Raw genomic sequence first — 27,314 nt, 5'->3', positions numbered from 1 at the left:
GAAACATTTTCTCCCTCTGTTTGATGGTGGAATATTCTATTTATACCTAGTTTCGTTTTTTATAGAAAAATACGCCATTTCGCATTCAGTTTCGAATTAAATAAGACACGGCAAATAAAACATACAGTACACACCTTATAATGCTACCCAATTAGGTGATTCAAGCGGATCAATGAATTAAAGTGCAAATGCAGTACAACTTTTCGTTTAAAATTTTGGCGAAAATTAGTAGGTAACGGAACTACATCTTGCCCGTTTTTGAGGCGCAATTTGCGTGAAACGTTCGTTGCCTGCAAAAGCAAATCGGTAAAAGTGCAAATGCGTTAAAAGATTGTTCGATATTTCTGCGTTGAAAGATAGCAGCACTTTAATGGACGGCCGCTGTCCTGTTTATCAAGCGGCAAATTTCGCCATCTTCACTCGGCACAAAAGGAGGTCGCATTTACACCATGTGCTCAAGTGGCCTTTAAAGTATGTTTAATTCAGAGGTTACTGAAAGCGATTTACAAGGCAAATCATGGCTTTTCAGGAGCTGAAAGGTTCAGAATTTATAATCAATTGGTTTGGTTCATTTACTTTATAATGCTCTTTGAATTTTTCCAATTGGATGCGAGTAAACTATGTTTTTTATCGTCTCCATCTCTTGATAGGTCAGTGTGCTTAGCTGTTTGGCTCTTTTAGAATGGTTAATCCTTTCTTTTACAGCGTTGAACCTTGATTCACGTAATGCGATTGTGTCTGTGTATGAAAATTAAAGTGCGTGAACATTCAAAGCAAAGCTATTAATTAAGCAATGCTTTTCCGTGGCGTTGATTGTTTGTCAACGTTTTCCAACATTTCATTTGGGAATATCTTTGCGGTTTCAGTCCGGAGGCCGGTTACATATTGAACGCTCAACATAACACAAAAGGGTATTCACCTGGGACTTGATATTAAAGCTACGCCATTTCCTCTAGAAGAGCATGCCGCATGCTTCACCCTTCCCGGCTCAACAAATAGTAGGTCATAGTAATGGATACAACTCACTTTAAAACAAAACATTGATGTTTTCTTTGAAGCTGTTAAAACCATCTTTTAGTTTGGATTTGTCTTACTTGGCTGTGGATGCAATGAATGGCTAACTTTCTGTTGAGAATGGAAAAGACAATGATAAAGAAAAGCGTCCTGGTCTTTTGGCGTCCTTGCTAAGGCGACACACTTTTAGCGCGAAACCACAGTACAGTAAAAAAAACAAACAAATACAAGCAAAAAAAAAAAAACAAAGTGTTTTATTTATTAGGGAAGGAAACCACTTGGATTGTCATAAGAGTGTATACGGAATCTTTTTTCCTTCTGTGATACATCACGAGCGTTGTAGATATTTTGTAAATAATCATCAAAAGAGAGAATAAAAGAGAGTCGCAAGACGGACCGTGAAGTACAAGAGTTTGCGCCAAGCGGCAAGCGTACCAAGCATGAAAAATTAAGAAAAATTATTGTGCCAAGTGGAGCCTTGCGTCGAAGTCGAAACGAATCTCATCGGAAACAGCGATTAACCAAACATAAAAGTGAGTAGGTCTAAGTAGACAATAGGCAAGCACGCACAGTGGAAAATCATTCTTTAATGAACATTTGCAGCTTTATTACACACACGCCTCGATGGACGAGGGACAGCTAATCTTCTCATTGTCGTGTTCCCAATATGTCAGCCTCGTTCTCAGGTTAAATCGCCCTTATCGAGCCAGCCGAACTTGCCGAGCTGCCTGTCTAAGGCTTGGGACCCAGAGCGATGGCGCGATAAGCGCGTGTTCTCGATCAGTTGCCGGAGTGACGTGACGTTCAGTCCCTTGCAAAGTACGACTGGGAACGAGGCTGCATTCGTGCAAATTGCAATTACTTTACTACACTTAAAATAATTATACTGCAACCGGCAAGTACAACACCCGGCTTTAGGAAAAACGCAGTGACAAACAAAAAGAACGGCCACCGCGTTAACTATGAATGCACTGAAAAAAAAAGCTTTCATGCAAGCAACGGTCGTTAAAAAGTTAAGTAATGGCCATGAAACTAGAACTAATTTTTTAAGGAGGTGATTACAAACTAGAATGAAGTCCTATTCTAATGGGTGAGTCCGGAGTGGCTCTACTTTTGACACACCTGATCGGATACCTATTCTAAAAGACGCTTACCCAAGTATTGGCACAAGACTAAACTACAAAACAAAAGACCGGATCAGGTTATTTGAGCCACTTGATGTCTACTGCTTTTCTGGTAACCCATAATCTGGAGGAGGGGCTCCTGCTCCCATGGGATAAGCCCCCATTGGCTGCTGCCCTGGGTAGCCCTGCTGCGGTGGATACCCCTGGTGGGTGGTCATCATTGTGGTCTGCGCTACCGCCATCGGATATCCCCCCGGTTGCTGCACCACGACCACACTAGCAGGCTGTGGAATGAAGGCCTATGTTAGCGGTTCAATCAATGTTGTCATATTAAAGAGTAAGGATATCAAAATCAGCCCTATGGACCTTGCTTTCCTCCACTGAGAACTGGGAATCGACGGCTTGGTTGGAACTGATTAAGGCGAAGAGAGCAGAAGAGCTGAAGAGCAAGAGGAGGTAGGAAACAGCGAGCGGGAGTAGGGGACATTTTAACTGCGAGAAGCGGCAAGAAATGGGGAGGGGGGAAGGGGAGAAAATAAGAGGAAAGTGGCAAGGGGATAAGCCCTCACCCTTTTTTATAACTGTAACATGAATTGAAAGTATTTCTATCGGATATAAGGGGCCAGTGGAACAGCGGGTAGGGGCTTGAATCCGAGGGAACAGGGGAGAAAGGTAGGAACTGGGAGATAAACTCTTATCTTTTATCAATCACTGTATCCTGGGTTAAAATTATTTCTTTCCAGTGTCGTTTGGGGCGCAGGGGACAATGGAACAGCGGGTAGGGGAAAGCGGTGGGAGAAAGGAGGGGGAAAGAAGCTGGGCGATAAGACCTGTATCTATCTATCTATCTATCTATCTATCTATCTATCTATCTATCTATCTATCTATCTATCTATCTATCTATCTATCTATCTATCTATCTATCTATCATTGTTTGATGAGTTAAGATTGCTTCTGTCGTGGGGCTATCATTCAGTACTCGTCAGCAAAAAAATGTACAAGAATCATCATGTTAGAAGCGTCACTGAAACTGAGTGAAGTTGACAAACTGTGTATGCAGATTTCCTTACAAGAAAATGTTCCCGTGAACGCTATTTCTGAAGGGTAATCTCGGTGTCTAGTTGACCGTACCGGCTACTTCGGTTCTCTTTAAATTCAGTAGTTTGAGCACATTTGGCTCTTGATTTAACTTGATTATGGTAACGTCTTTTGCGCGACGTTGCGAATATGCACCCTGTGTTTTACAACTCTGTACGATTCATTTTCAACCTCGTTCCCAGGGCTAGGGGCGTAGAAGGGAGAAGCCCTAAGAACGAGGCTGATTCATTCTCGCACCCAGGTTCTTTGGTTTACAAAAAAAGAAGCGCCCTGGGCATGACAGTATGCAGGCTTTGGTTACCTGTGTTCGTGCACAGCAGGTGCCCATGCAGCCAACGATGGATCCAGCCAATGTGAAAATAGCAGAGAAGCCTCCAACGATGAGAATGGCGAGGAAACAGCTCTCAATCACTCTGATGTCATCGCAGTTGTGCACTGTGAGGTTAAGGAAAAAAATAGATAAAATTTAGTAAATAAGGAAATAAATAGACTTCGAGCAGTCTCCTTCTTCTCTTAATAACTAACTAACTAAATAAACAAATAAATAAATAAATAGCTAACCTCATGAACAAATAAATAAGAGGCCAGGTATAGGATTTAGGAGCAGAAAGGAGATTCAGCTAGTCCTTTTTGTGGAATATTTGTTCGGAAAGCAGCGCTTAGTTGAATGGCTCAAACACTTCCTCTAATTTTTAAATAATACTACTACTGCTGCTGCAGCTACTACTACTACTACTACTACTACTACTACTACTACTACTACTACTACTACTACTACTACTACTACTACTACTGCTGCTGCTGCTGCTACTGCTACTGCTACTGCTACTGCTACTGCTACTACTACTGCTACTGCTACTGCTTCTACTGCTGCTACTACTACTACTACTACTACTGTTACTGCTACTGCTACTGCTACTGCTGCTGCTGCTACTACTACTACTACTGCTGCTGCTGCTGCTGCTACTGTTACTGCTACTGCTACTACTGCTGCTGCTACAACTACTACTACTACTACAACTACTACTACTACTACTACTGCTACTGCTGCTGCTACTACTACTACTGCTGCTGCTGCTGCTACTGCTACTGCTACTACTACTACTACTACTACTAGTACTAGTACTAGTACTACTACTACTACTACTACTACTACTACTACTACTACTACTACTACTACTACTACTACTACTACTACTGCTGCTGCTGCTGCTACTACTACTGCTGCTGCTGCTGCTACTACTACTACTACTGCTACTGCTACTGCTGCTACTACTACTACTGCTGCTGCTGCTGCTGCTGCTACCGCTGCTGTTGCTCCTGCCACTAATACAGCTACATATTTACAACATCTTTCTTTACCTGTTGTGGGGACCTCCTTTTCTGCATGACAAACGCACGTATCTCCAATCTGACTGCACTCTTTTTCCACAGCTCTGCGGATAATGGTCCAGACCAACCAGGCAATGAGTGCAATGATGACTTGAATAATCATTACGATGAACCATAAGATGCACATCACCAAGTAAAACACCATCTGCAATCAGTGAAATTAAGGAACCGGTCACGCTCGGTGGATGGCTTAGTGATTGCTTTATATAGGTTGGATAGAATTACACTTCAAAGACACGTACAAAATAAAGGAGTCTGCTGGTCCGATGGTCATTAAAACAATTTCCAGCAATTATAATAGCAAAACCTTTTGTTTAATAACCAACAACATTACAAACGTTACGTTTAGCTAGAACTAACTACGTAGGCATAACTAGCATTAATTACAAAAAGCAGACGCCGAGAGCTATTACAAAGACTTACAAACAGTTATTAGACTCATAAGTACAAAACAACTTCGACTCTTTCAAACAAAACGATAAAATAAGAAGGGAAACAACAGTATTAATAACAGCAAAACTTATTTTTTATGGATAAAATTCCGCTAGACACCCCCCCCCCCTCGGGGTTCCCATTCTCGGAGACCCAGGGGAAGATAGATGGGTCATGGGGAGTCCAAACGGGTAAGTTTACAAGAAAACCCGTTTTGACTTCCTCCTGACCCAACTATCTGCCCCCGGAGTCTCGGAAGATGTCCGATTCCTAATGTAACGTGGAGAAGCACGGTAGTCAAAGAGCGTTTTTTTTAAAAACTGCAAAAGCCGTGAACGAAGATCCTGCTTGCTTGTACGTTGGATCTCACAGGAGATCTAATCAGCCAAACTTGAAAAATAGACGACTGAGAAGTCCAAAGACTACTGCAAAGCTGACACAACGTAATATATTTTAAAACAATATTTCGGCTGGCCAAACCAGCCTTCTTCAAAGAGCGACAAAACTTGAGATTTTCACGGTGCACTGCCCCACTGAGGAACAGAATGGCAATGGCAACGGGGACAGAATGAACAAGAGGCAGCTTGTTTCCTGTTTATTCTGTCCCTGTTGTCGTATTCAAACTCGTATTCCCCACTGGGCAACGCCAACAGCGTTCCAGGGAGTCAGTCTCACCGAATAAGTCATTTCCGAGTTGCTGTCAAGCGAGGATAGTTGGAAAGCTTTCACTTGAAAATTAGTTTTGTTTGCATGTGGATGAATACTTATTTTTATTGTAAAAACTTTGCACTTAGCCTTGCTTTCCACTCATGTCCAGAAATGCACCTAACCCTGATTTTGGGTACTTTATATAAGACAGACCTTTTTGTCATTTTCATATGACTTCATGTTTGACAGAATTATTTGTGTTTTGGTAAGAATTAAGGGTAGGGGACACTTTGTCATGTCTGTCATACAGTTCATGCATCTCATTAGCGTGCATTTCTGGACATATCTCTTGCTTTCATAATAACTTTCAATGCAACTCGGAAATGGCCATTTACAAGGGAAAAGCCCTTGGGAGCAAGGTTGCTTCAACACTACACTAATTGTGCCAATGAACTGCTGACTGCTTCGTGGTATATCAGTTTTTTTTTAACATGAAGTCTATTTAACGAATTGCTTCCTTTTTTGAAATTTATCCTACCGTTGTTTTGTTTTTCTTCACCCAAGTCACGATTCCAAGAACAGTAATGATCACCAGCTGCAATAAGACACACGTACAGATAACTTAGTAAAGTAAAATTTCCAAATTATTTAATAATGTTTTTCTCCAACAACTAAAAAAATTTAAGAAACAAAATCAAGCTTTCGGACTCAGAGCTTCCCATGCGGATAGAAAAGTTAAACCCAAATCACTATCTGTTCAAAAAGAACCTCGAAATAGAACCTCGGGGTGTTAACATGTGTGTGTGTGTTAATAATATTTATTGATAAAGAGGAAAGAAATGCTGAAAATATGTAAGCAGTATGGACAGAAACAGGAGCACTCTTGAACATCTGTTTAGAACTATGGCGTAACGAGGTTCAAAGCAAATCGGAAATGGCGAATTTGCGCGGACGTATTGCGGACCTACATGTGCGTACGCATTTTGTGACTGTCATATTTTTGCGACTTTTGCGATAAAGGAAAAAAAACTCGCAAAAATGACAGCCTTTTTGGCCGTATTTTAAGACCTTAATCCCTTCAGCTTTTTTGAAATAGAAAAGTTCGGCAAACTGGGATTTCCAGTCTAAAAACATTGAACAAATTAGTCAACTGTTTGCTTAAAAATATATTTTAATTTTGAGACAAACGATAGAACATTCTACCTTGACCTGTCAAGATTCGAGCAGATAGAACGTGGAGCCAGGACAATAGTCGGCATTTTTAAAGAAAATTAAAATTCTAGCCCATTGTTTCAAATACAAGTCAAGCACGCGTGAATTAAAATTTCAAAGGCAAAGACACGCAAGTAGAAAAGACGAACGTAAAAAACCGACTAGCAGTTACCGAGAATTGTACCAAACAATAATAAGAAAACTCTCGCGTTTTACACTTAGGTGCGAAACTTTTTCCATGTAATCTGCTCCTGAATCGTGGTCGCCCTAACCGCTTGAAACCGTGAGACTATTCAGTGGAACATGAAAACCGTTCTGAATGCTGTTAATCATACTTTCCAAGATCGTTTGAACTGTGGATAAAAATATTTACGTGTGACCGTGTTAAATGTGTGAAAACTATTGTTCTTCAACTCTTTAGTCTAACATGTTCGTCTCCATGCAGAAGCTACTCGGTGAGCTTAAAAGCCGTTTTGTGTAAATCAAAGTTATGGTATGGAATGGCATCTAATTTCTCGCTGCAATATCACTATACTTAATTGAACAGGACATGAATAAAACTAAGATAAAGGTTTTGACGTTTAAACAAACTCAGACACAAACAACTGTATGAGAATTGCGAGGAAAGTATAGGCCTGTTGATACTGATTGGAGCATAAAGGGTTAATCCGTCCACAAATCTCGGCTGCACTATTCAAACTTATTTATTCATTGCAATTTCATGGCCGAAAAAATCGCTAAGCTAAGAAATGAAACGAAACAAATGAATACATGAGTCATAAGATGGATGGTAGTCACATAGACCACCTAAATACAAAATACGCTGAATTTGAAATACTATACTATCAAATACAAAATCAGCTAGGAAGCAGTATTTCGCATACGCGTACAGGGAATGTTTTCTATTATTTGAAATAAAAGAGTAAGGAATTTTGTGATTTCGAAAAATTAGTTTTCCGGGAACATAAATATTCGTCAGTGACATCTATCACACGTGTTAGCCGAGAGATTGGTACATTGCATTGTTTCCCGGCAGCGACTTTCATTTGTAAATCAACAAATCGGTCTTGACGCTCTTGTTATTACATGATACCCATCCAAAAAGGTATTTGTTCATAGTGAACGTTTTTTCTTTTTTTTTTTATCTTGCGATAGTTCAGTAGGTGATCTATCGGTCTAAAAACTACTGCATACGGCTCGCCAGAATTTTCTATATTACATTTACAAGTCCACAAAATAATGAATTATGCTTATGCATATTTTATATTGGAACAGTACATAATCTTGATACTTCATCCAAGAACATGCAAATAATGCTCATCGAGAAATTTCAATACTAGTTTCATCGATCCTTGTCTTGGCAAACAATGTGTTGAATAGAAATTTAGTGCTTGCATGCATAATATTCAGCATTGAAAGTACGCTTTCCTTGACAAGCAAAACGAGTTAAGTTGAGAATGCACCTCGACTTACACGGTGAATCCTTAAATATCAAACCTTAGTCTAGAAATGGGCATTGAATAACCTACGAAATGAAAATCACATCCATTTTGCGAACAGGGGCCTCTGGTCTTTCTGCCTGCGTCATTATCGAAAAACGAAATTTCAATATCAATGGCTAGTAAGCAGCTAGTTTGAAAGCCATAGCGGCTTTAGTTTGCTCATCACAGACAGTCTTATAGCTGATGATGTACATGGAATCGATGTATGCATGAACTCTCGCACATAACCGACCAATGGTAAAAAAAACCCATTAATTTCTGATAGCATTTGGCTCTGATTAGCTGTGAACCCTCCCTTGCCGCCGTCAAGGCCAGGTGGTTTGATTTCTAAAGTATGAATAACCGATTTCGGTTCAAGATATTTTTGTTTAATTCCCTTTCAAAATCGTTCAGTGACTCAAGTAACATCTATAAGGACTGGTATAACAATTGTGTAAAACATAAAACTGAGTTTAAGCTGTGCTCAGGCAAAGTTGGCAAAACTCGAAAGCGGAAAAAGTATGGAATCACTTATTTTTGCTTTTACGGGCTCGATGAAACTGTAATGACAGATTTTAACTGAACCAACAGAAAAAAAACTCAAGGCGCTCTTTCAATTTACAATATAGGAAATGATAAGTTTATGTTACAGAAAATATCAATAGTTATTTACCCCAACTCCGGACCACAAGCCTGAACCTTCGGGGCCACCTTTGCTGAGGTAGATAAATCCGCATACCAGCTCTATAAAGGCACACACACCGATCAAAATGGATATGATTCCGGCCGCTTTGGCCTTGCCTTCTTCTACGAGATCATTCATCGCCGGGAGCTGTTCAAGATACTGTCAGAACGGAGCTGAGAACTAAGCTAAGATGGGAGCGTATTTCTCCAAACCGCTTCTTGTAGACCGCCAAGGGCGTTGTGGCACTCAGCACGCAAATACAAATTACATCGAGCGATTTGCATTATTTTGCGTATTTTTACTCTTTATTATGCATCAAGACAAATACCAATGACTTTGCATCGCATGGTTGGTGATGATAGAGGCCGGCAGAATGTCTTGCGCGAAATTTCGGGCGTCGGTTGGTGTCAAAAAGTGTTTTCTATAAGCGAAACTTCGCCCCGCAACTTAGATCAGAACGTCTTAGTACTTGCAAAATGAAATCTTTCATAATAAATGTGTAAATGTTTTCGTGATCAGCGAAACATGAAATAAATAAAACTGCATGACGCTTTTCAGGGATATTTGGTTGTTAACAGGTCAGCGCATGCGCAAAGCATAAGAGGGAATTTCGCTGATCTTAGACGGCGTGGGCTCTGGAAGACGACATGAACTCACAGTACACCATAACTGTCAATGCGCAGTAGAAAAGATAAAACAATTCCCTGGTTTACAGGGAAATAAGTAATTTATTTCCAGTTAATAGTCGATGTGATATCTTAAATATAACCCGCGAGAACAGACCTCTTTTCTGCGTTTTGTTGCCGGTGAGTGAAACAAAAGCCGGAAACTAAGGCGTCTGCTCTCACACGGCTGGTTTGAATACAACAATTACCAAAACAACAAGAACTTGTCCAAGAAGAAAAGGCGGTACTAAAATTGCACGCCATTTCCATAAATTGACAAGGGATTAGTGTCTAAAGAAGTAATTTAAAGATGGGAAGATGTTGTTCTCCGTGAACGGAGAATTTGGTTTTATCAACTGTGTTGGTCACCGTACTGAAAGATTTGAGAGCTGACGTTTGGAACATTAGCCCTTCATCGAAGCGAATCACGATTCGCGTCATTCGGCTCTAACGAAGGGCTAACGATCGAAACTTCAGCGCTCGAATCTCTTTACGGTGGCAAAATTACCTTATCAACTCAGGTGATAAGGCCAAATAGTATTTATTTCCATAAATTACAGAGCGAGTGTTTGTGAGTGTATAGTAAGTTTCAAAGATCTAATTTAAAAATATGCCGTAGGTGTTCTCAAAACAAAAGGTGTTTACACTGGCATACACCTATTTGTTATTCTTTCCGAACCTAACTGACTTGCTAACCTCATTTTAGAGTAAAATTCCGTTGAATAACGAGGCTAATGACGCTAATTTTCCTGAAAATAAAATAATATTTTATCGGCCGCCATTTATGATTGAAGGTCTAAACATCTTCAAATGATAAAGGTTCTCTGACTATTGTTATTCAAATAAGTTCGATAAAGAGTAATCTTAAGTAGAAATATCGGCTGGCATAAATTCGGTAAGAAACACGATGCAATTATACCGAAAACGACCAAAATTAAAACAAGGAAAAGGTCATTTCCAGGTAAATTCCAGTGAAAGCTGAATGTACTTGAGATCAACTGAAACTGGCATATAATCATTTGTTGTCTGGGAAAAAAAAAAAAAAAAACAATTTAAGGTGCTTTGAATAAAGGTTTCGTTTCCTAAGAAACAGTCCAAAATAGAACACCTGCTGGTACCAATAATACACCAGGAAGAAAGTAATCAGCGTTAGACAGAAGCCCATGACCTGTGCAAAATTAATACTAAATCAGATTTCCCATAAATTAAAATAACGATAGGTAAATCCAATTGAAACAAAAAAACAATACATACAAGTGCGATTCTTTTCATTTCTTCCGTTTTTATTATTTAACAATGTCGATGGTAATCGTTATTGATAGAATTGTTCATCGTAACTTTTATATTTCGCCGGTTGCTTTACTTCGGTTGGACGTTTTGAAGAACTTCAAGAAGCATTTCGTCTTTATATATAATTATCAAAAACAGGGAAGAAGCACATTTTGAATTCCGTTACGTTAACCTACATTAGCGATTGGATTACTAAAGAAACTGCATGTGGTCCTGTGTCGGTGGTGAGTCACCGAATGTTTGGTTTATTAACAGAGTTGATAACTAAAGGTAAATTGACCACCGTAAAGAGCTGTTGGGTGCTGCTGATATTTCGAGTGTTAGCCTTTGTCAGAGCGAATCAATGTATATGTTTATAGTAAGCAGTAGAACTACGCCATTGGTGGAAGCATGGTAATGTGAAAAACAAGAATAAATTAGTCGAATAAAAAGCATTAATAATAATAATAATAATAATAATAATAATAATAATAATAATAATAATAATAATAATAATAATAATAATGTTTATCGAGGGGTCCAACTTGCCAAGGCGGTTTTCAGTGCAGCCCTCCTAATCCAACTAAATACATAACCTGACAAAATACAAAATAAAGGCAAATATTTTCCTATATAAAAAAAGTCAAATTATCTAGTAAAAAATAAAAACAACGTTTAAAATTAACTATTCTGAACTATTCTGATACTGTTTCCAAGTCAGCATTGATATGATTTCATGTGGATTAAGAGTGTCGATTTGCAAGATGAATTTTTTTTTAGTTTTGCGGGTTTCTGTGTTACCATGCTGAAGAGAGACACCATGTGTTTGTAAGAGTGCTTAGGGAGATGAAAGTGTCGAGCGACTAGTTTCGATGCATCCGTTGTCATTTCTTTCAACGTGTCGAAGATGTTCGCGAAATCGGTCGCCTAGACTCCTTCCTGTCTCAGCGATAAATGTTTTCATAAAGTGCATTTTATGCAATAAATTAAATAACATTAGCAGGGATCCATGCAAACTATTTTAATTAGTGAGGTCGATTTTAATAGATCGTTGAGTCTCGAAATTTTGCCGTCGTTGAAAAATTGCGAGACCCAAGAGATCTATTAAAGTCACTGATTGTTTTACATGCACCTGCGCCGCTAAAGTTTGCTGATGACCTTGACCATGGCGAAACAACTGTCCCTGACTGCCCAATTATATTCATGGGTAATACGGGCTGATAATAATCATAATTTGACGTTATACTTGGGAGTGAATCCCCCTTCGACGACCGGACGCTAAAAAAATCATCTTTTTTTCAAGGAAAGGATATTCTTAGACGCAGACTCTCATTTCTCGCTAATCATTAATGGTAACTCTGTAAACCATGTTGCATTTGACTAAATCTCTTTGTGTTTATATAGATGAAAATTTATCTTGGAGTACACATGTTGATGACATTTCCAAAACGTTTGCTTCTGGTATTGGCGTCTTGAAGCAAAGTAGACCGTTTGTTCCTTTTGAAACGCTTCTGTGTATCTACAATGCATTGTTGAAACCGCATTTTGATTATCATTTATAGTGTGGTGTGGGGAATTGAAACAGCACCTTCTCAGATCCTTGAAACCGCGGTAGACTCGTGGAAACGATAATCGACCAAATGAAAAACTGATCATCCATGTCCTTCTCTTTGCCAGTATAATCTGATTCTCCTTTTCCCTTTTCGTCTCTTTTCTATTGTGATATTAATGATAATAAAAAATAACATATAATTTACTTTAATTTCGAGGCATAGCCTTATCTAAATCTGCGTTATTATGTAAAGTTAACTTTTTCTGTTTTCCAGCATGTTTATAATTTACTGTAATTGTTTTGCCATTATGCTCTCGTGCTCGTCTTGTCCCGCCTCGACTAGCTTTGTGGCTATTTGCGGGACAAGTCCCTTATGTAATCTGAATTTACAAATAAATTGTTGTTATAACATAGCGCGCGTGCATCCTGATCAAATTCCTATTGGCGTCATCATGGTACATTTCTCAACGTACGCACGGCCGTGCGTCCATCCGATGACGTGTGCAAGTCAGATGAGCGAAGGATGCGCGCGCTGTGTTATTAAAAAAATTTTCACAGAGAGACGACACCATAAAAAATGTATATTTATAAGAGCTTGAAGCTTAATGAAACGTTAAGATTAAACCGACATGAGAAACCATTTTCGCCTTTTTTTGTGCAGAGAATTTTGTAATTAATCGGGAACACAACCTGTTTGCAAGGAATCATTTACTTTATTTTCACTATGTTATAAAAGAATTGGTTCATGCTTTTAGCTGTGCGTTTATCGAGTTATGGATGCACTTGGGAAGTTTGAAGAGCACTCAAGAAGCTAGAGTTGCACTCGGCTACGCCTCGAGCAACTCTTAGGCTTCTCTCGTGCTCTCCGAACTTCCCGCGTGCATCCATAACTCGATATACGCACGCTAAGCAAGAACCAATTCTTAAATATACCATGGCCGCTAAGCCAATCAAATCCCTGAAATTGTATTATACAATGATCCAGTTTTTAATAAATAATGGTAATTGAACTAAGTGGAGTTCAAATTTGGTCCGAAATCATACGCGTGATTTGAAAACACAAGTACGATTTCAGACAAAATTGCATTTACCAATTTATTACACACATTTTGAAATCACATGCACAGTTTTTTTTTTTTGGTTCGTAGTCCTCTTGTTAGTCATAAATTTGATTGGTTATTATTTTATTTTCAGTTTGAGGGGCTAAAAAAGGATGCGATTTAGAGCAAAAATATTGTGCAATTCGTGAATAAATCGCATTGTTAAGAGCCAATCAGATTGCAAAGATAACCAGTGATTCCAAAATGGGTGTAGTAAATTCCAATAAAGCATGACCCGGCTGCGTGGTCTTTCAGTGGTGGGAGAAACCAAGATAAAAGAAGGCAGAACATCTTCGGTGCTGGAGCAGACCATTTTATTTCATTTTATTGTACTGTTCTTCTTCTTCTTCTTTTTTTTTCATGGGGGGGGGGGGGGGGCATTATAATTGGGAGTCGTGTTTCGTGTTCCAGGCCCCTGGGGTGCAGGGAGATATGGAAATCTACAATATCATAGGACTTGCTCTTGTATTTCGGCAAGTGACCCTAAATCACCTGTTTATTTATCTTTTTGGTGAGCCTCGACTCTCGACTTGGTACTCTGGACTCTCGATTCTCGACAATCATCGGCAAGTCATTTTCATCGAAGTTTTAAACTGAAAAGCACACTATACTCAGACAAAGTTTATAATTCTCAGCTAACAGTTTTCTTAATGTTTATCAGCTATCAGTTGAAAAAACCTGTCATTCTTCAGCTGACGGAGTTTAGACAGTTAAAATTTTGGCCAATTCTCAGCCGGCAGTAACCCCATGCAGGTCGGGTCCGCGTGTTCACTTCCGCGCGTGACTCCCCGCGGGCGTGGGATGGAAGCCTCTCGCGCTGGTGTTGATGGGATGTCCCGATGACAGACTCGGAAACCACACTAAAAGCTACTTATACACCGTGTTCACAAATGGCGGACACGCGCGAAAAAGACTGGCACTACGCATCAAAACGAGGCGTTTTAGGATAAACAAAAAAAAATTTCCAGCGAATGCAAGCTTGTAGAGGGTCGATAAGTGCTGAGTTTCTAAAAATTGAGTTTTTCTGATCACTTAGTCCGAATGAGTTCAAGTTCTAGTGTTTATTATTTATTGGTTGACTTCTTGTAGCAATCTCAAATGCAAACTAGACACTCACGGGAAAAACTGAGTTAGATTGTTTGTTTCAAACCTTCGAGTGTAATGTCTACAGAAAATATGAAAAGTTGTTAGAAAGATCTTCACTCTAGCAAGAGCCACAAAGGTTTATTCAATGTATTTTTTGGAAAGGGAATTAAGACAAAGGAAAGAAGGAAAGAAAATGAATCTACAAACGGACGCAGTTCCAAAGAGGGTTGCGTGGTGATTACTACTCGGAAGTTCCGATCATAAAAGCTACAAAAACCGACTCCTACTATTGTGAACAGTTCTAATGCCTAAAAAACGAAAACAAAAGGAGGTGGAGGGAAGCTATTGAAAGAAAAGTTTAACTAAGGAAGCAATATGTGAGCCAAGACTGAAATATTTCGGTACATTTTAAGCGCTTTTCCCACGAAGAAAAAAAGATATCGTGCATCGCAAGATTGGCCAAGATTCATGCCAGTCATTGAAAATGTGGCAGTTACCAAAGTCAAGAGGAACTACTGGAAGTAAGATATCAATTTTAAGAAAACGATCCTGCAAGGAAATTCAGGAATGTCACTCTCAAATGCGTTATATTGTAACTGCATTACAAAGAATGGCAAGTTAGGAACCCAGTGTAAAGCGAAATACGATAATCTAATTCTGACAAATTACCTAATTAAGTATGCAAATCTTTAATGATTTCAACCGAAATGCCGGTTAAAAAGCCACAATGCTGTGTTCTCTAGTCCCTGGCCTGTTTCACGGAATCCAGTTTTCTCATTCAGGCAAGGAATGTTCCTTCTGAGCTTGTTCCATTATTAAACAGTTGGATTTTGATCACTTGATTGATTTAACAAATTATGAATTTTGAGGGGACTGCATTCTCTGCTTGTTGTTTACAGTACGGCTACAATATAAATGAATCGAAACAGACAAGGCTTGGTTCACCTGTTGCTTCTTTTTAAATTATTCGTCCAGCCGTTTCTCTCCACATCCTTCACGTCTTTTCGTTGTCGTCTTCGTCTTTTTTTTCTTGGTATTATAGCGGTTTAGACAAATGGTTGTAGTTTCTCTTGCGCTTGGAACGTCCGATGCGAAGTTGATCACGCAACTCTCGTTAGAAATGCATCCTTTTGTATGTTCATTTTGTTTCTTTCAAGACCTATCTTACCTTCGGATTCCGAAAGACATGCCAAACAAACTTCTGTAGTATCTCTATCCATCTGCCCTCGAAAGTTGAATCCTTCGGAAACAAAAACTCTAACCGATTTGTTTCCGTGATCGTCTATTTTGCATTTGGGATTGCTACAAGAAACGAACCAAGAAACACTAGACCTCTCTCGTTCCGAATAAAACCAGCGATCTGAAAAACTTGCTGTTTAAGAGCTTATCAGCTAAATATTCTCTCTGTGAGCTTGTACTCGCAGGCAAATTATTTTTTGTTTATCCTAAGACGCCTCGTTTTAATGCCTAGTGCCAGTTTTTTCCCGCGCATCCGCCATTTGTGAATACGGTGAATGAAGTCATCAAGCTGAGGTCGCCTCGCCCGACATAATTCCAACACGTAGGGTGTATATTTCTACTGTTCTACAGTTATAAGGTAAGAAGATATTCTTTTGTTTGCGTTGAATTTGAAAATATGAGCTTTACGCGAGGTATGTGAGGAGAACATTCGCGAATGAATAATCATCCTACGCGCGCGGGAAATCTGAAATCGAAATATTTTCCGCAGGGAAATAATAATGGCTGAAATATTCTGGCGAGGATGTGCTTTACCTTTCTTATTTGGAGCAATGTTACTGAACTTTTCCCGCAAAGAGTCTATTTGTATCCAACTTAGTTTTATTCGTAATGCCAATATTTTGGGTCGTTTGTAGATGTTGATATTTGAACCTTTTCGCTTCTTCTATCGACTTAAATGCGCAATTTCGTGGCTCATTGCGGATTATATGGTGTTGATCGTCAGATAATTGATATATCCCTACGTTCTCGATCATATTGAGTATGTATGACACATGATATGTCTGCATTTAGGTCGAGTTGTTTGGCGTGGGCTATTACCAAATCAAACTGTGCACGACCCCCAGCAAGTTTATTTTTTCTTCTGTTTGATTTCAGGTTGTAAAATTTTACAAAACCTTTTCTTTCAGAAAAATATTATATCGACACTTAAAAGACAATGCTATAGATTATTTTTTTTAATAGAGCAAGCAGTTGTTGCTTTAATTTTGTGTGCATTCTCTGACTGAATATTTTTTATTTTGTAGATTTAGGTTGAATCTGTTTATAAAATAATAATAATAATAATGTAATTAATACATTAAATTCACTAAAGAGAAAGTTCCCCTTACATTTTACCGTACGTACACTGATCAGAACTGTCTTTATCATACTTCAAGAGACTTAATTTCTAATAAATATTTTAATAACAAAGTTTTGCCTTGCAATGACACCACAGTAAATTTCACTTTTTGGGTGTGTACAAGAGCACAATCAAGCTTTTTAAACAGTTTAGATTTATGATTAACAAATAAATTATTTACTTTGTGTGTGCTTTGTTATGTCTTTCGTGGTATTTTGCAAATGAAGGACGTGCTTATGCAAAGTGATTTTCCCACACAGTTTTATTTAATGCACGGCTACAGTGCTTGCGGCAAACCCATCGCGCACATATTTTTGGAAAGTTGTTATAATTATTTACTGATCTCAAAAACCATATTTTTTATGTGCACATGTACAATTAACGATCCTCAACAGCATCATTCTTCCTCAATAGGCTTCTTTCGAAATATTAAAATTCAGTTTGATATTGAGGGCCAGAGGACACAAACAACAGACATGAATAAATATGAATATTCACTTTCCTTTGTTTGTATCCTCTCCTCCTCAAATTGTCAAGCTAAATTTTAATATATCGAAAGACAAAAGGGGCCTAACAAATTGTTGTAATTTTGTAGTAGAACTTTGATAGTGTATATGTTTTTGTTGGAGAAAATTATTCCAATAAGATGATTAAAAACTGTCAGAATAAATTGTGAAAAGATTCAATGGTCAGCCAAAGTAGGTTACTATGATGTGACAGAAGTGCAACTCCTACCATTGTGTTTTTGGTTGTAACATATTTGGCTAGGGCATGTTTTAGGATTCAATATCCTATCAATGGTTATAAGTTGAAAATGAAAGATGGGTGGAAAGTAAAATAACTTTGTTCAGAATTGTAAATGTGATGAATACTTATTACATTCAGTCATGTTTATAATTTGTCATTCAAAACATTGACAGATCTAGACTCTCATTGGGTCAGGGTTCCCAGATAAAAAAATTTGACCTTGAAAATGTTAATTTTAGAAAATTTAATATTTTCATACCAGCTTAAGGCCATCAGGTTAAGCTTCAGTTAATAGTATTAGAGATACTCTATATGTCACATGTCATTACGTTTATACTCTCTGTCAGCTCTGAGGAAAGAATTCTAGATTTGCATTCATTTTGATATTTTATAAGTTGAGTCATTGTGTTGTAGGGCTGCCACAATTTATATCATTATGTTGATCATTATTTTCCCCCTTGGGTTTATCTCATCTTTTTGAAAACCTCACATCACATAATATTTTAATATTGTTTGCTGAAATGTATCTGTTATTAAAAGGTCATTTCCAGATTGGATTAACATTTAATTTATGGATTTCCTGTTCCATTGTGGTGGTTTAATGTGGAATTTGTGAATGAACGGCCTCAATGATCTGTTTGTACACCCACGGATGTAGTTCTTATATTCAGCAGTGAGCTAACGTCTTGAGTTTTTCTCTCCGAAGGATCTTTAAACTATGGCCAATTATGTAGGATTTGCAAATCTACCTAATCAAGTCCACCGTAAATCTGTCAAGAAAGGATTTGAGTTTACCTTAATGGTGGTAGGTGAGTTCTTCGAGTCTCTAATATTTCAACAAATGATTCTGTCTTTGATAATGTCATTGTGAATCGTATCACAATACACTTCATAAGTTGTAAGTTGCCTTATTGTCAAGTAGCTGTGCAGATGTTATAAATTACACTAGATTTCAAAGTGTCAATGAGAGCCTGATAACCTAAACCTTTGGCAACAGTTTATGTTAAATAATATGTCCTGCAACTGGCCTTTCTAAGGATCCTACATGTAGACAGCCTCAGGATCAGGGACCCAGACCAGGATCCTAATTCAAAATACCAGACCCTATGATCCTAGCTACTCAGTATACAGTTCTACTCAAATGTAAGTTGACAGTGACCCTTGGGTCTCTATCCTCGGGTCTTGAGACTCGATTTTTGATTCCTGAAAATTTAGTCAAGTCAAGTTTCAAGACTTTCAAGGCAAGATTTTGTAGGATCCTGCAAAATCTCAATGGACTCTCTAGGATCCTGTAAGGTCCTAGGGGAGTGGTGGTACTTGTAACCGTGTACTCTCTGAGGAGTGGAGGGGTTTAAACACAAGATGCCACCTCTCAGTTAAACCTTAATTAGATGCAAAATTTTTTGCCTTTAAAAATTGAGATCACAGGGACATTGATAATTGTGTTATCAAGAAGCCTGCTTGTCTTCTTGCTTTAAGCAAGGCTTGTGTTAAACTAGAGAAGGGAGGTTTCAATCTTTTTCCCTGCTTTTACTTTGAAAAGTTAAGAGTAGTGCATGACTATGCAGTAAAGACATCATACAAAAGTCATGTAGCATACATGTTTAATTAAAGGTGCAGAATGGGAGCTAGAGACCACCACATTGTTTGTGGTTTGGTGGGTCCTGTATGAGTGCAACAGTTTTGACTTTTAAACCTGTTAGGATAAAGAAGGTTTTGCTTTAGGGATGATCAACAATGTTTTGTACTGGAAGGCTGCACCCAGATGTTCAATCCCATCACATACCAACTTTTACCGAAATGGCACCCCTCATGTACTTCAAAAAAAAACCTTTCATATATCTCACAGATAATAATTATGTCACAGACAGAAAAATGTCCCCTACTTTATTGGTACGTCAGCAGGACTATAATTCCCACTATTCTGTGGATAACAATTTCATCCTGTTTTTGTGACCCTTTACAATGCTAAAATTTTAACTTTCACTGTCCTTTCATACACTACATAAGTGAGAAAGGCACTTGTTTGAGGGGAGGCCCTCCTTGTATAGGTCAGGTTATGGAGTGATCCACTCCCCCCACCCCCTCCCCTCAGTGGATTTTTTTTACCACTGTTGTTGACTGTATGTTGTCATCGCATTCCAGGTGAATCAGGGCTTGGTAAGTCCACACTTATCAACAGCTTGTTTCTGACTGATCTTTACTCAGACAGGAAAATCCCTAAAGCTTCTGGTGAGATTAAAAAAGTATTTAATTGTAGGCTGATAAATCTTAAATTAGTTATTTCAAATAGTAATTAACAGTAAGCAAGACTCTTACTTTAAGCAGGAGTACGTTTACCTCGGGAATCCGAGAGACTTGAATAAGATGAATTAATCTGTGGTGTTGCATCCAAAATTTTATGGGCTTCTGATGTCTGGGTTTAGGTTCCGTGAAATGTTTTCCTAGGTTACGTCTTTGGTTAACTCTATTTTGATGAAAGTATTACTTTTTGTTTGGATGTAAAACGTTTAAATGCCATTGTTTTTTAACTGTATTTTAATTTCCGTGGGCAGGCTTCTCACATGAGACCTTGCGTTCTTTGTACCAATATTTTCAACTGAAAACTGTCTCATGTCCAGTAAACTTGTTAAAAAAAAGCTCATTTCCAGCATATTGAATAAGCACCCCTAGAAAGTTAGAGAGGCAAACCGTTTGTCCACTATTTCACCTTCACCTGTTGTAATATCATGGTCTGAAATTACTACAGATGTTGTAAAGAGGACTGTGAAGATCGAAACTTCAACAGTTGAAATAGAAGAACGAGGAGTGAAGCTACGCCTCACTGTGGTTGACACCCCAGGGTATGGTGATGGCATGGACAATAAAGACAGGTCAGTCCCTTTTTTGAAAAAAAGGTTTGCTCGTTAAACAAGGAACCCAGGTTTTTCAGAGATGGGCTCTTAAGCTCCTTTAAGGGACCAAAATCATGTAATAGGTACTATCAATGAAAACTGAAAAATTATTTGGCTGTGTGGCACTTAGTAAATTAATGTGTGATGATTAGAGTTAAATTGAATAAAAGTGCCAAAGTTTTCAAAATAACTCAAAACAGAATTCTTTAAAAAAACTATCAGTTTGCACTTTTATTCCATTTAACTTACGTACTGTCCTATAATGTCCTATAGCGCTTGACAAATATACAAGTATACAATAAATGAATTTTTAATTAACTGCCTTAAAATTTCAAAATGGTTTAGAGAAATCCAAATAGTTAAAATATTAATAATATGGCATGCAAGAAATCTAAAAAGTTATTAATTTCTACATCTTTGTATAATACATCTAATGAGCTATTATTTAGTGCTTTCACCATCACTACAGTCCTCAATAATTATTGGTTACAGGTTCACTATGCTCTACTAAAAAGGTTGTATATTTTTTTTTTGCCAAGTAAATTAAAATACTAGTTTACTGTACACATTTACCTTAAAATGTAATGTCATTGTGCACACAGTTGTGTTTGTGCCAGCAATAATATTATTGACAATATAAAGTATCTTCCTTTGTAGCTTTCAACCAATTTTGGATTACGTAAGGGAGCAATTTGAGAGCTACCTCAGGGATGAGTCAGGGCTAAACCGACGACATATTGTTGACTCAAGAGTACATTGCTGCTTCTACTTTGTGGCTCCAACTGGACATGGGTAATGCGTCATTAAAGTTAAATTAATTACTGCATGGAATAGTATTGTGCTGCACAAGGCCTTTTCTAATTTTTGAGCTTGTGAATGAAATCTTAAAGTGTGACTATTTGAATAAAAGCATCTGAGCAGTACTTTGCTGTGTCAATGTATTTTTAATTAGAAACATTCAGAGAAACTCTTCTGTGGCTGTAGTGAAAAAACTGATTTAAACTGAAGGGTGTAAAAACGTGATTCTTACTGGGTCAAAAAATTAGTAAATGCAAATCACCTTTTTGAAAGCTCATCTTTTCTTTGCCTCTGTTTCAGGTTAAAGCCTCTTGATGTTGAGTTTATGAAGCAGCTGCATGACAAAGTAAACATTGTTCCTGTAATTGGCAAGGCTGACACCCTCACACCAGCTGAGCTTGAAAGCATGAAAAGAAGGGTAAATGCATGAATGAATGTTAGAGTTTGTCTTATATGTCATCAGGAAAGAATAAGGCCGTTAACTTGAGAAAAGCAGCACATAACTTGTTTAAAGACACAGTCAGTATTAAAATGTTGCTTTATAACATTAGATCCATTAGAGGAACTCGCTTCTTTTGTTTGGTTTCTTCTGTGGGTACTGGAGCACATTTGACATAAATGAAAGAAATAATGTTATGCTTCAGCAAACCATAATGCATAGTGTGAAGAAAAGTAACCCAAAATGTGATCCCTCCTGAGTACCTACAGAAAGACCCTTTTGTTTGGGGTACAATTCCTGTAGGGCTGTAGTGCAACGTTGAAGTCAGCAGCAAGGTACAAAAACAACAACGATGTCCATTTACAAGTTGCTGGGGTTCAATTAACTGCATGGAGTCTACTGCATCCAGTTGTAGCGATGTTTGCTTCAAATTCAAATAAAATTTAAGTCTGTGTTTTAGCATGTTTGAAAAGGAGGTAACAAAATAATGTTCCACTCTTTGTGTTGATCAGGTTTTAAATGAAATTGATGAACAAGGAATCAAGATTTATGAGCTACCTGACTGTGAAAGTGATGAAGATGAAGAATATGTCGAACAAACAAAACAGCTAAAGGTACTGAATAATAAACTTTTTCCCACCAACAGATGCCAAAAATATAAAATAACTACTCTAAAAAACACCTTGCAAACTTAACATGTAAGAAAAGGCAAGAAACAGCTGATTGATATAATTTATTCATCACCTTCCTAGTGCCGCCCAGTCATTAGTTTACTGTGTGTGTGTGTGTGGGGGGGGGGGGGGGGGGGTTACTCTTTGAACTTTTTGGTGAGGGTGTACGGCACGATTCTCCAAACCCTGGCCCTATTTCAGACCAAAATATGTTATTTTCGGGTACCTTTTTTCAGACCTGGTTTCTAAAATTCATACCCATTTTCAGTCTTTCAGACCAAAATGGCTCAAAAACCATACCCTGTGGTGCCGCACATACCTTCATGTTTAATGTATGTATTTTATGTAGGGGAGTACCCCCTTCTGGGTTGTTTTGTGGAGCAATCTTATTATCATTTTATATTTTTTGTACTGAACAATCATATGCTAATTGAAATTTATTGTATTATTGCCCCAACCAGTTCCTTACATGTAAAAGACTTGCATGGTGGTTAACATTTGCCATGTCTTGACATAAGTCCGATATTTTTCCTAGGCTGGCATGCCGTTTGCTGTGGTAGGAAGTAATACTCTTATAGAAGTATGTGGCAAGAAAGTCAGAGGGAGGCTATACCCCTGGGGGGTGGTAGAGGGTAAGATGTTTGTGGCACGATTGTTATCAATGGTGAATTAATGAAATACTTATGGTTTTTTCATTCCATTTGATTTTCAGTTGAAAACCCGAAGCACTGTGACTTTGTAAAGTTGCGAACTATGCTTATGTAAGTCTCCATCAAGTTATGTATCATACTCAGGGCTGAAATTAAAATTTTCTTGCTCATGAGGGAATTTCTCTTTCCAAACCTTTTCTCTCTCTTTTTTTTTTCATCAGAACTGCACTAAATAATTATTGTTCAGGCATCTTCCATGAACTGAGTTTTACCCTAAACAGAATCCACCATCAAATATGAGATCCTAAAGAGCTTGCATTGCTGTCTCAAATAACTCAACTACAGAGAGCCTCTTTCAGTAAAACAAAAGGTTGCATCTCATGTGCATTTTTTCCCAGTTTTTGGACAAAATGAATTTGAAACTTCCAGGTTTTTATGTACAACTGAGAGTTAAAGGATCATTTTATAGTACTGGCTTGTTTTCATTTATGCAACATTGCTCTCTGCAAGTGAAAGGCGGGTGAAAGAGGGGCTTGATAATGATTGTGGCGAAACATTTCAGTGTAGAAAAGGAACAGAATTCCCCAGTGCTTTGCTGACTGGAAGTTTTGGTTGCTATGGAGAAAATCTATCCCTCTGACAAAAATATGGATGAACTGTAGACTTAAAAATGGTGCTTTGCTAATTATTTGTCCACAGTACCCAGATGCAAGATTTGAAGGAAGTGACACAGGAGACCCATTATGAGAATTTCCGTGCAGCTCAACTGTCGGGTGAATCTCCAGTGTCCCAGGATTCAATTGATTCTCCTGTGAATGGCAAAAGGTAGATCATATCTGCAGTTGAATTTCTCTGAACAATGACTGAATAATATGACCACTTTTACAAACTGGTTGAGTGCATACTAAGGCCAGCTAAGATTTTCTGCAAGCCAAAAGCAGCTTGGAATCAGGGATACTTGACAGCTCGTTTAATTTATTGTCCTAAATTTTAGGCTGACTTCCAAGTTGCTTTGAACCTCTTATGAAAGTGTCGAGGCTAAGTGCATAGATTTTCATATGAAAATTAGTTTTGTTTGCATATGAATGAAAACTAATTTTCATAATAAATTGCCTCTTATGACACAAGGTGCTTGAGGATGTGACTGTTGAAGTTTTAAGTTAATTAGGTCTCTCTGATACCTGTTCTCGTTACCTTTGTAAAGGAGTTGTCATCAAGTTCCAGATTTGATGCTGGAAAAGGAACGTGCCTTGATGGAAAAAGAAGAAGAGGTTAGTGACAAAAATAATAATAATATAACTTAACACTTGAAAAGTAGAGAAGCAGCAGCAAAGTCAACAAACTTATCAAACATCTACTTCATTTTTGGTGCAGCTTAATTGACAACCCATGTATTGTTGTTTACATGTAGTTGGTGACCTGAAATAAGCAAAAAATTGTTTCATTTGTGATTGAGTGTTTTGCTTATTTTGAACAAATTAAGGCTACATGTACTTTGTACACTAACTTGGGGTGGGATTTAAGAAGTTCTACCAAGTTATGATGACTCCTAAAAACTCTCTGTAAACAAAAGGCTTGTGTATTGAAACAAATACTAAGAACACATCTTATCCTATAAAGATGGCTTCCTGGTTTCTGTAGAATAAAGCTGCTTGGAATAACATTAAGAAGCGTTTATTCATAAAATCATTGTGCTAAGAAGTGAATTGCAATATTACTACAAAGGAAATTAAAAATAATTTAAAAGGGTTACAGCGGTTTACCCTTGCACGTTTTTAGATCTCGGAGATCTATGTCTCTGTGATGGTTTACCTTGTTTCCTTAGACAAGAAACTTCATTCCACATTTTCTCTCTTTGCAGTGGAATAACTAGTACTCCACCCAGGGGGGGGGGGGGGGGGGTGGGGTTTAAGTCGTCCAATTAACTAGCACCCCACCCAGGAGGGAATTGCAATACCCTTAGTTGTTTAATGTCAAAGAAACTGCTTTAAGGCTTAAATGTTTTGACAACCTGTGGTTTGTGTGAAGTTTACCTTGCCTATAAAAATTAATTGGTACCCATTAGTACACATAAGTGAAACGAAAATGTTGAGCAAAGAGAAAATTTTCTTGTCTACAACATAATGCAGGCACCAGGCTCGAATCATTGACCTACAGATTAAAACTCTGATGCATTAACCACTTTACCACCTGTAGCCGCTGCTAATTACACTCAGCTCTCTACTTTATCACTTTATTCGATATCTTCACCATTGCAAACTCATACCGACGGTAAACAAATCCGTACCAGAACGGTTCTTGAAATACAAAGATTAAATAAAAGATGTTAAAAATAATACTACAAGTAACGACATGGAATAAGCAACTGAGAAACAATAGAAAACGAACGACTAACACAAGAACGTACCTTATCGGTGATTTTACAGAAAATTAACCAGGACTGGAAGAACGGCGAGACACAACTAAACAATACTGAAAATGATGCGCACACTAAAAACTTGTGCAAAGAAAACTGGCTTAAAAAAGGGTAAAAGGAGTGACAGAAAGGCTATTTACATACATAATGATCTATAAAGGTGTGGGGGCGAAAGGTATGAAAGATGTAGCATACACAAATAAAACAAAAGTGGGTGAAAATTAGGCGTGCAGAAAAAGCTAAAACTCGCTGTAACACCACCAGTATGAAGTGAAACTGAATCCTTTGTTTATTTTTTCCCCTCAGCTCCGTCGTATGCAAGAAATGATTGCTAAAATGCAAGAACAGATGAAGAGTCAGAGTTAGAGGGTCTTCAGTGATGCTGGCAACAAGAGCCCCCCCTCTCTCCCCCTCCCAATAGTCACCTTCATAGCTGACTTTGGGGTACTATGATAGTAATAGCAGCAAAAGGAGACTACCCCACCTCCTACTCAAAATATATCATAAAGTCTGTAATATAAGCCCCTGAAGATGTAACTCCCTTTATTTGAAAGCCCCTCGCGTCCTAATCAATGTTCGGTCCCTAATCTTTTCTCAAGCCTTCAGGAGATTTTAAGCATTGTTACTTCCATGCACCAAAGATTGGCCTAGTAAATTGTAAGCCTCCAAGATTGTATGCCCTTTTAGAGGAAAGATCCTCTCTTTTAAACCTTCTGAGACGAAAGCTATTTCGTCTCAGATTTTTTCAGATTTAAAGTCCCCTCTTTTAATATCACTTAGATTATGAGCATCATTAGCTCTGAAAACCGATCATAAAAACAAATTTTCTCTGCAAATTGATAAAAGCAAAATAACAGTTTGAAACTAATTCCTTTTATTTTCTCTGGCTTAAGAGTTTTTGTGAAGATCTTACACAGTTTGCTGGTAAACATTTTAGTGATATGTAACACAGATGAATGAGCCTTCTGGTTTTGTTATCAACAGCAAGTTCATTAACATCTAAACACCCTTCATTTATGTAGGTGTGAAATATCCCTGCAACATGGCCCAGTACTGTGATTTGTCACCGTTATGGCAAGTTGTACTGTGCAGTAATTTTGGCAGGTGTAATTTGCAATAATGCATCCCAAAAAATAGGATAGGCAAGTTTTTATAAAGTTTAGAGTTCTAGCTGAAAGGTTTACCATACTGTAGCAACAACAAATTAGGATGTATTATTAGACAATTTTATAATATCTAGTGTTATTTACACTTCTAGGAAAAAGAATATTATTTGAAGGTGTTTTTATGCCTCTAGAACGGTAATTTTTAGAGCTTGTGATGTTTTATATGCATTTTGTTTTCACTTTTTACTTTATTTTTGACAAACAACAAGATGGAAATTTTGTGGTTGTATTGAATGAGTGTATTTGTATTCCTTTGTAATTTAATATTTTCAAGACCTCTATTGAGCAAGAATTTTTACGGTTGTAAATTTATATTAAGCATTGACAAAGTTTAATAAAGCTAGAATACTACATGAATGGTTGTTTGTGTATATTTGACACTAAATTAAATGAGTAATGAGTCTTAGCCGGTATTG

The 27,314-nt window shown here is 37.8% G+C and overlaps 2 protein-coding genes across 2 annotated transcripts; one reads left to right on the top strand and one right to left on the bottom strand.

Moving 5' to 3' along the window:
- Positions 1-1,581: 1,581 nt before the first annotated feature.
- LOC146476510 (uncharacterized) lies at positions 1,582-9,333 on the bottom strand. Its single transcript, XM_085114384.1, has 5 exons — positions 9,075-9,333; positions 6,247-6,303; positions 4,599-4,773; positions 3,538-3,671; positions 1,582-2,422 (listed from the first exon to the last, which is right to left on the bottom strand). The coding sequence occupies exons 1-5, from the start codon at positions 9,222-9,224 to the stop codon at positions 2,237-2,239; spliced, it is 702 nt and encodes a 233-aa protein (XP_084970510.1). The 5' UTR covers positions 9,225-9,333; the 3' UTR covers positions 1,582-2,236.
- A 5,156-nt stretch (positions 9,334-14,489) lies between these two features.
- LOC146476509 (septin-2-like) lies at positions 14,490-27,255 on the top strand. The gene is made up of 13 exons (XM_085114383.1): positions 14,490-14,547; positions 16,275-16,355; positions 18,571-18,673; positions 20,010-20,096; positions 20,614-20,737; positions 21,416-21,550; positions 21,857-21,974; positions 22,508-22,609; positions 23,202-23,298; positions 23,379-23,427; positions 24,016-24,141; positions 24,521-24,587; positions 26,039-27,255. The coding sequence occupies exons 3-13, from the start codon at positions 18,583-18,585 to the stop codon at positions 26,096-26,098; spliced, it is 1,056 nt and encodes a 351-aa protein (XP_084970509.1). The 5' UTR covers positions 14,490-14,547; positions 16,275-16,355; positions 18,571-18,582; the 3' UTR covers positions 26,099-27,255.
- The last annotated feature ends 59 nt before the right edge of the window (positions 27,256-27,314 follow it).

Source organism: Pavona decussata, unplaced genomic scaffold (genome assembly GCF_977016875.1).
Source record: "Pavona decussata unplaced genomic scaffold, jaPavDecu1.1 SCAFFOLD_76, whole genome shotgun sequence".
In the NCBI taxonomy this organism is placed as follows: domain Eukaryota; kingdom Metazoa; phylum Cnidaria; class Anthozoa; order Scleractinia; family Agariciidae; genus Pavona; species Pavona decussata.
The sequence above is the reverse complement of the archived record's forward strand: the minus strand, read 5'-3'. Positions and strand labels throughout refer to the sequence as shown.

Excerpts from the sequence above, each read along its gene's own strand:
- LOC146476510 (XM_085114384.1), bottom strand. The coding sequence starts at position 9,224 with ATGAATGATCTCGTAGAAGAAGGCAAGGCCAAAGCGGCCGGAATCATA. Across the intron at positions 4,774-6,246 it reads TGAAGAAAAACAAAACAACG|ATGGTGTTTTACTTGGTGAT; the intron begins GTAGGATAAATT and ends CACTGATTGCAG. Across the intron at positions 2,423-3,537 it reads CCTGCTGTGCACGAACACAG|CCTGCTAGTGTGGTCGTGGT; the intron begins GTAACCAAAGCC and ends TTCATTCCACAG.
- LOC146476509 (XM_085114383.1), top strand. The coding sequence starts at position 18,583 with ATGGCCAATTATGTAGGATTTGCAAATCTACCTAATCAAGTCCACCGT. Across the intron at positions 18,674-20,009 it reads GTTTACCTTAATGGTGGTAG|GTGAATCAGGGCTTGGTAAG; the intron begins GTGAGTTCTTCG and ends ATCGCATTCCAG. Across the intron at positions 21,975-22,507 it reads TTGAAAGCATGAAAAGAAGG|GTTTTAAATGAAATTGATGA; the intron begins GTAAATGCATGA and ends TGTGTTGATCAG.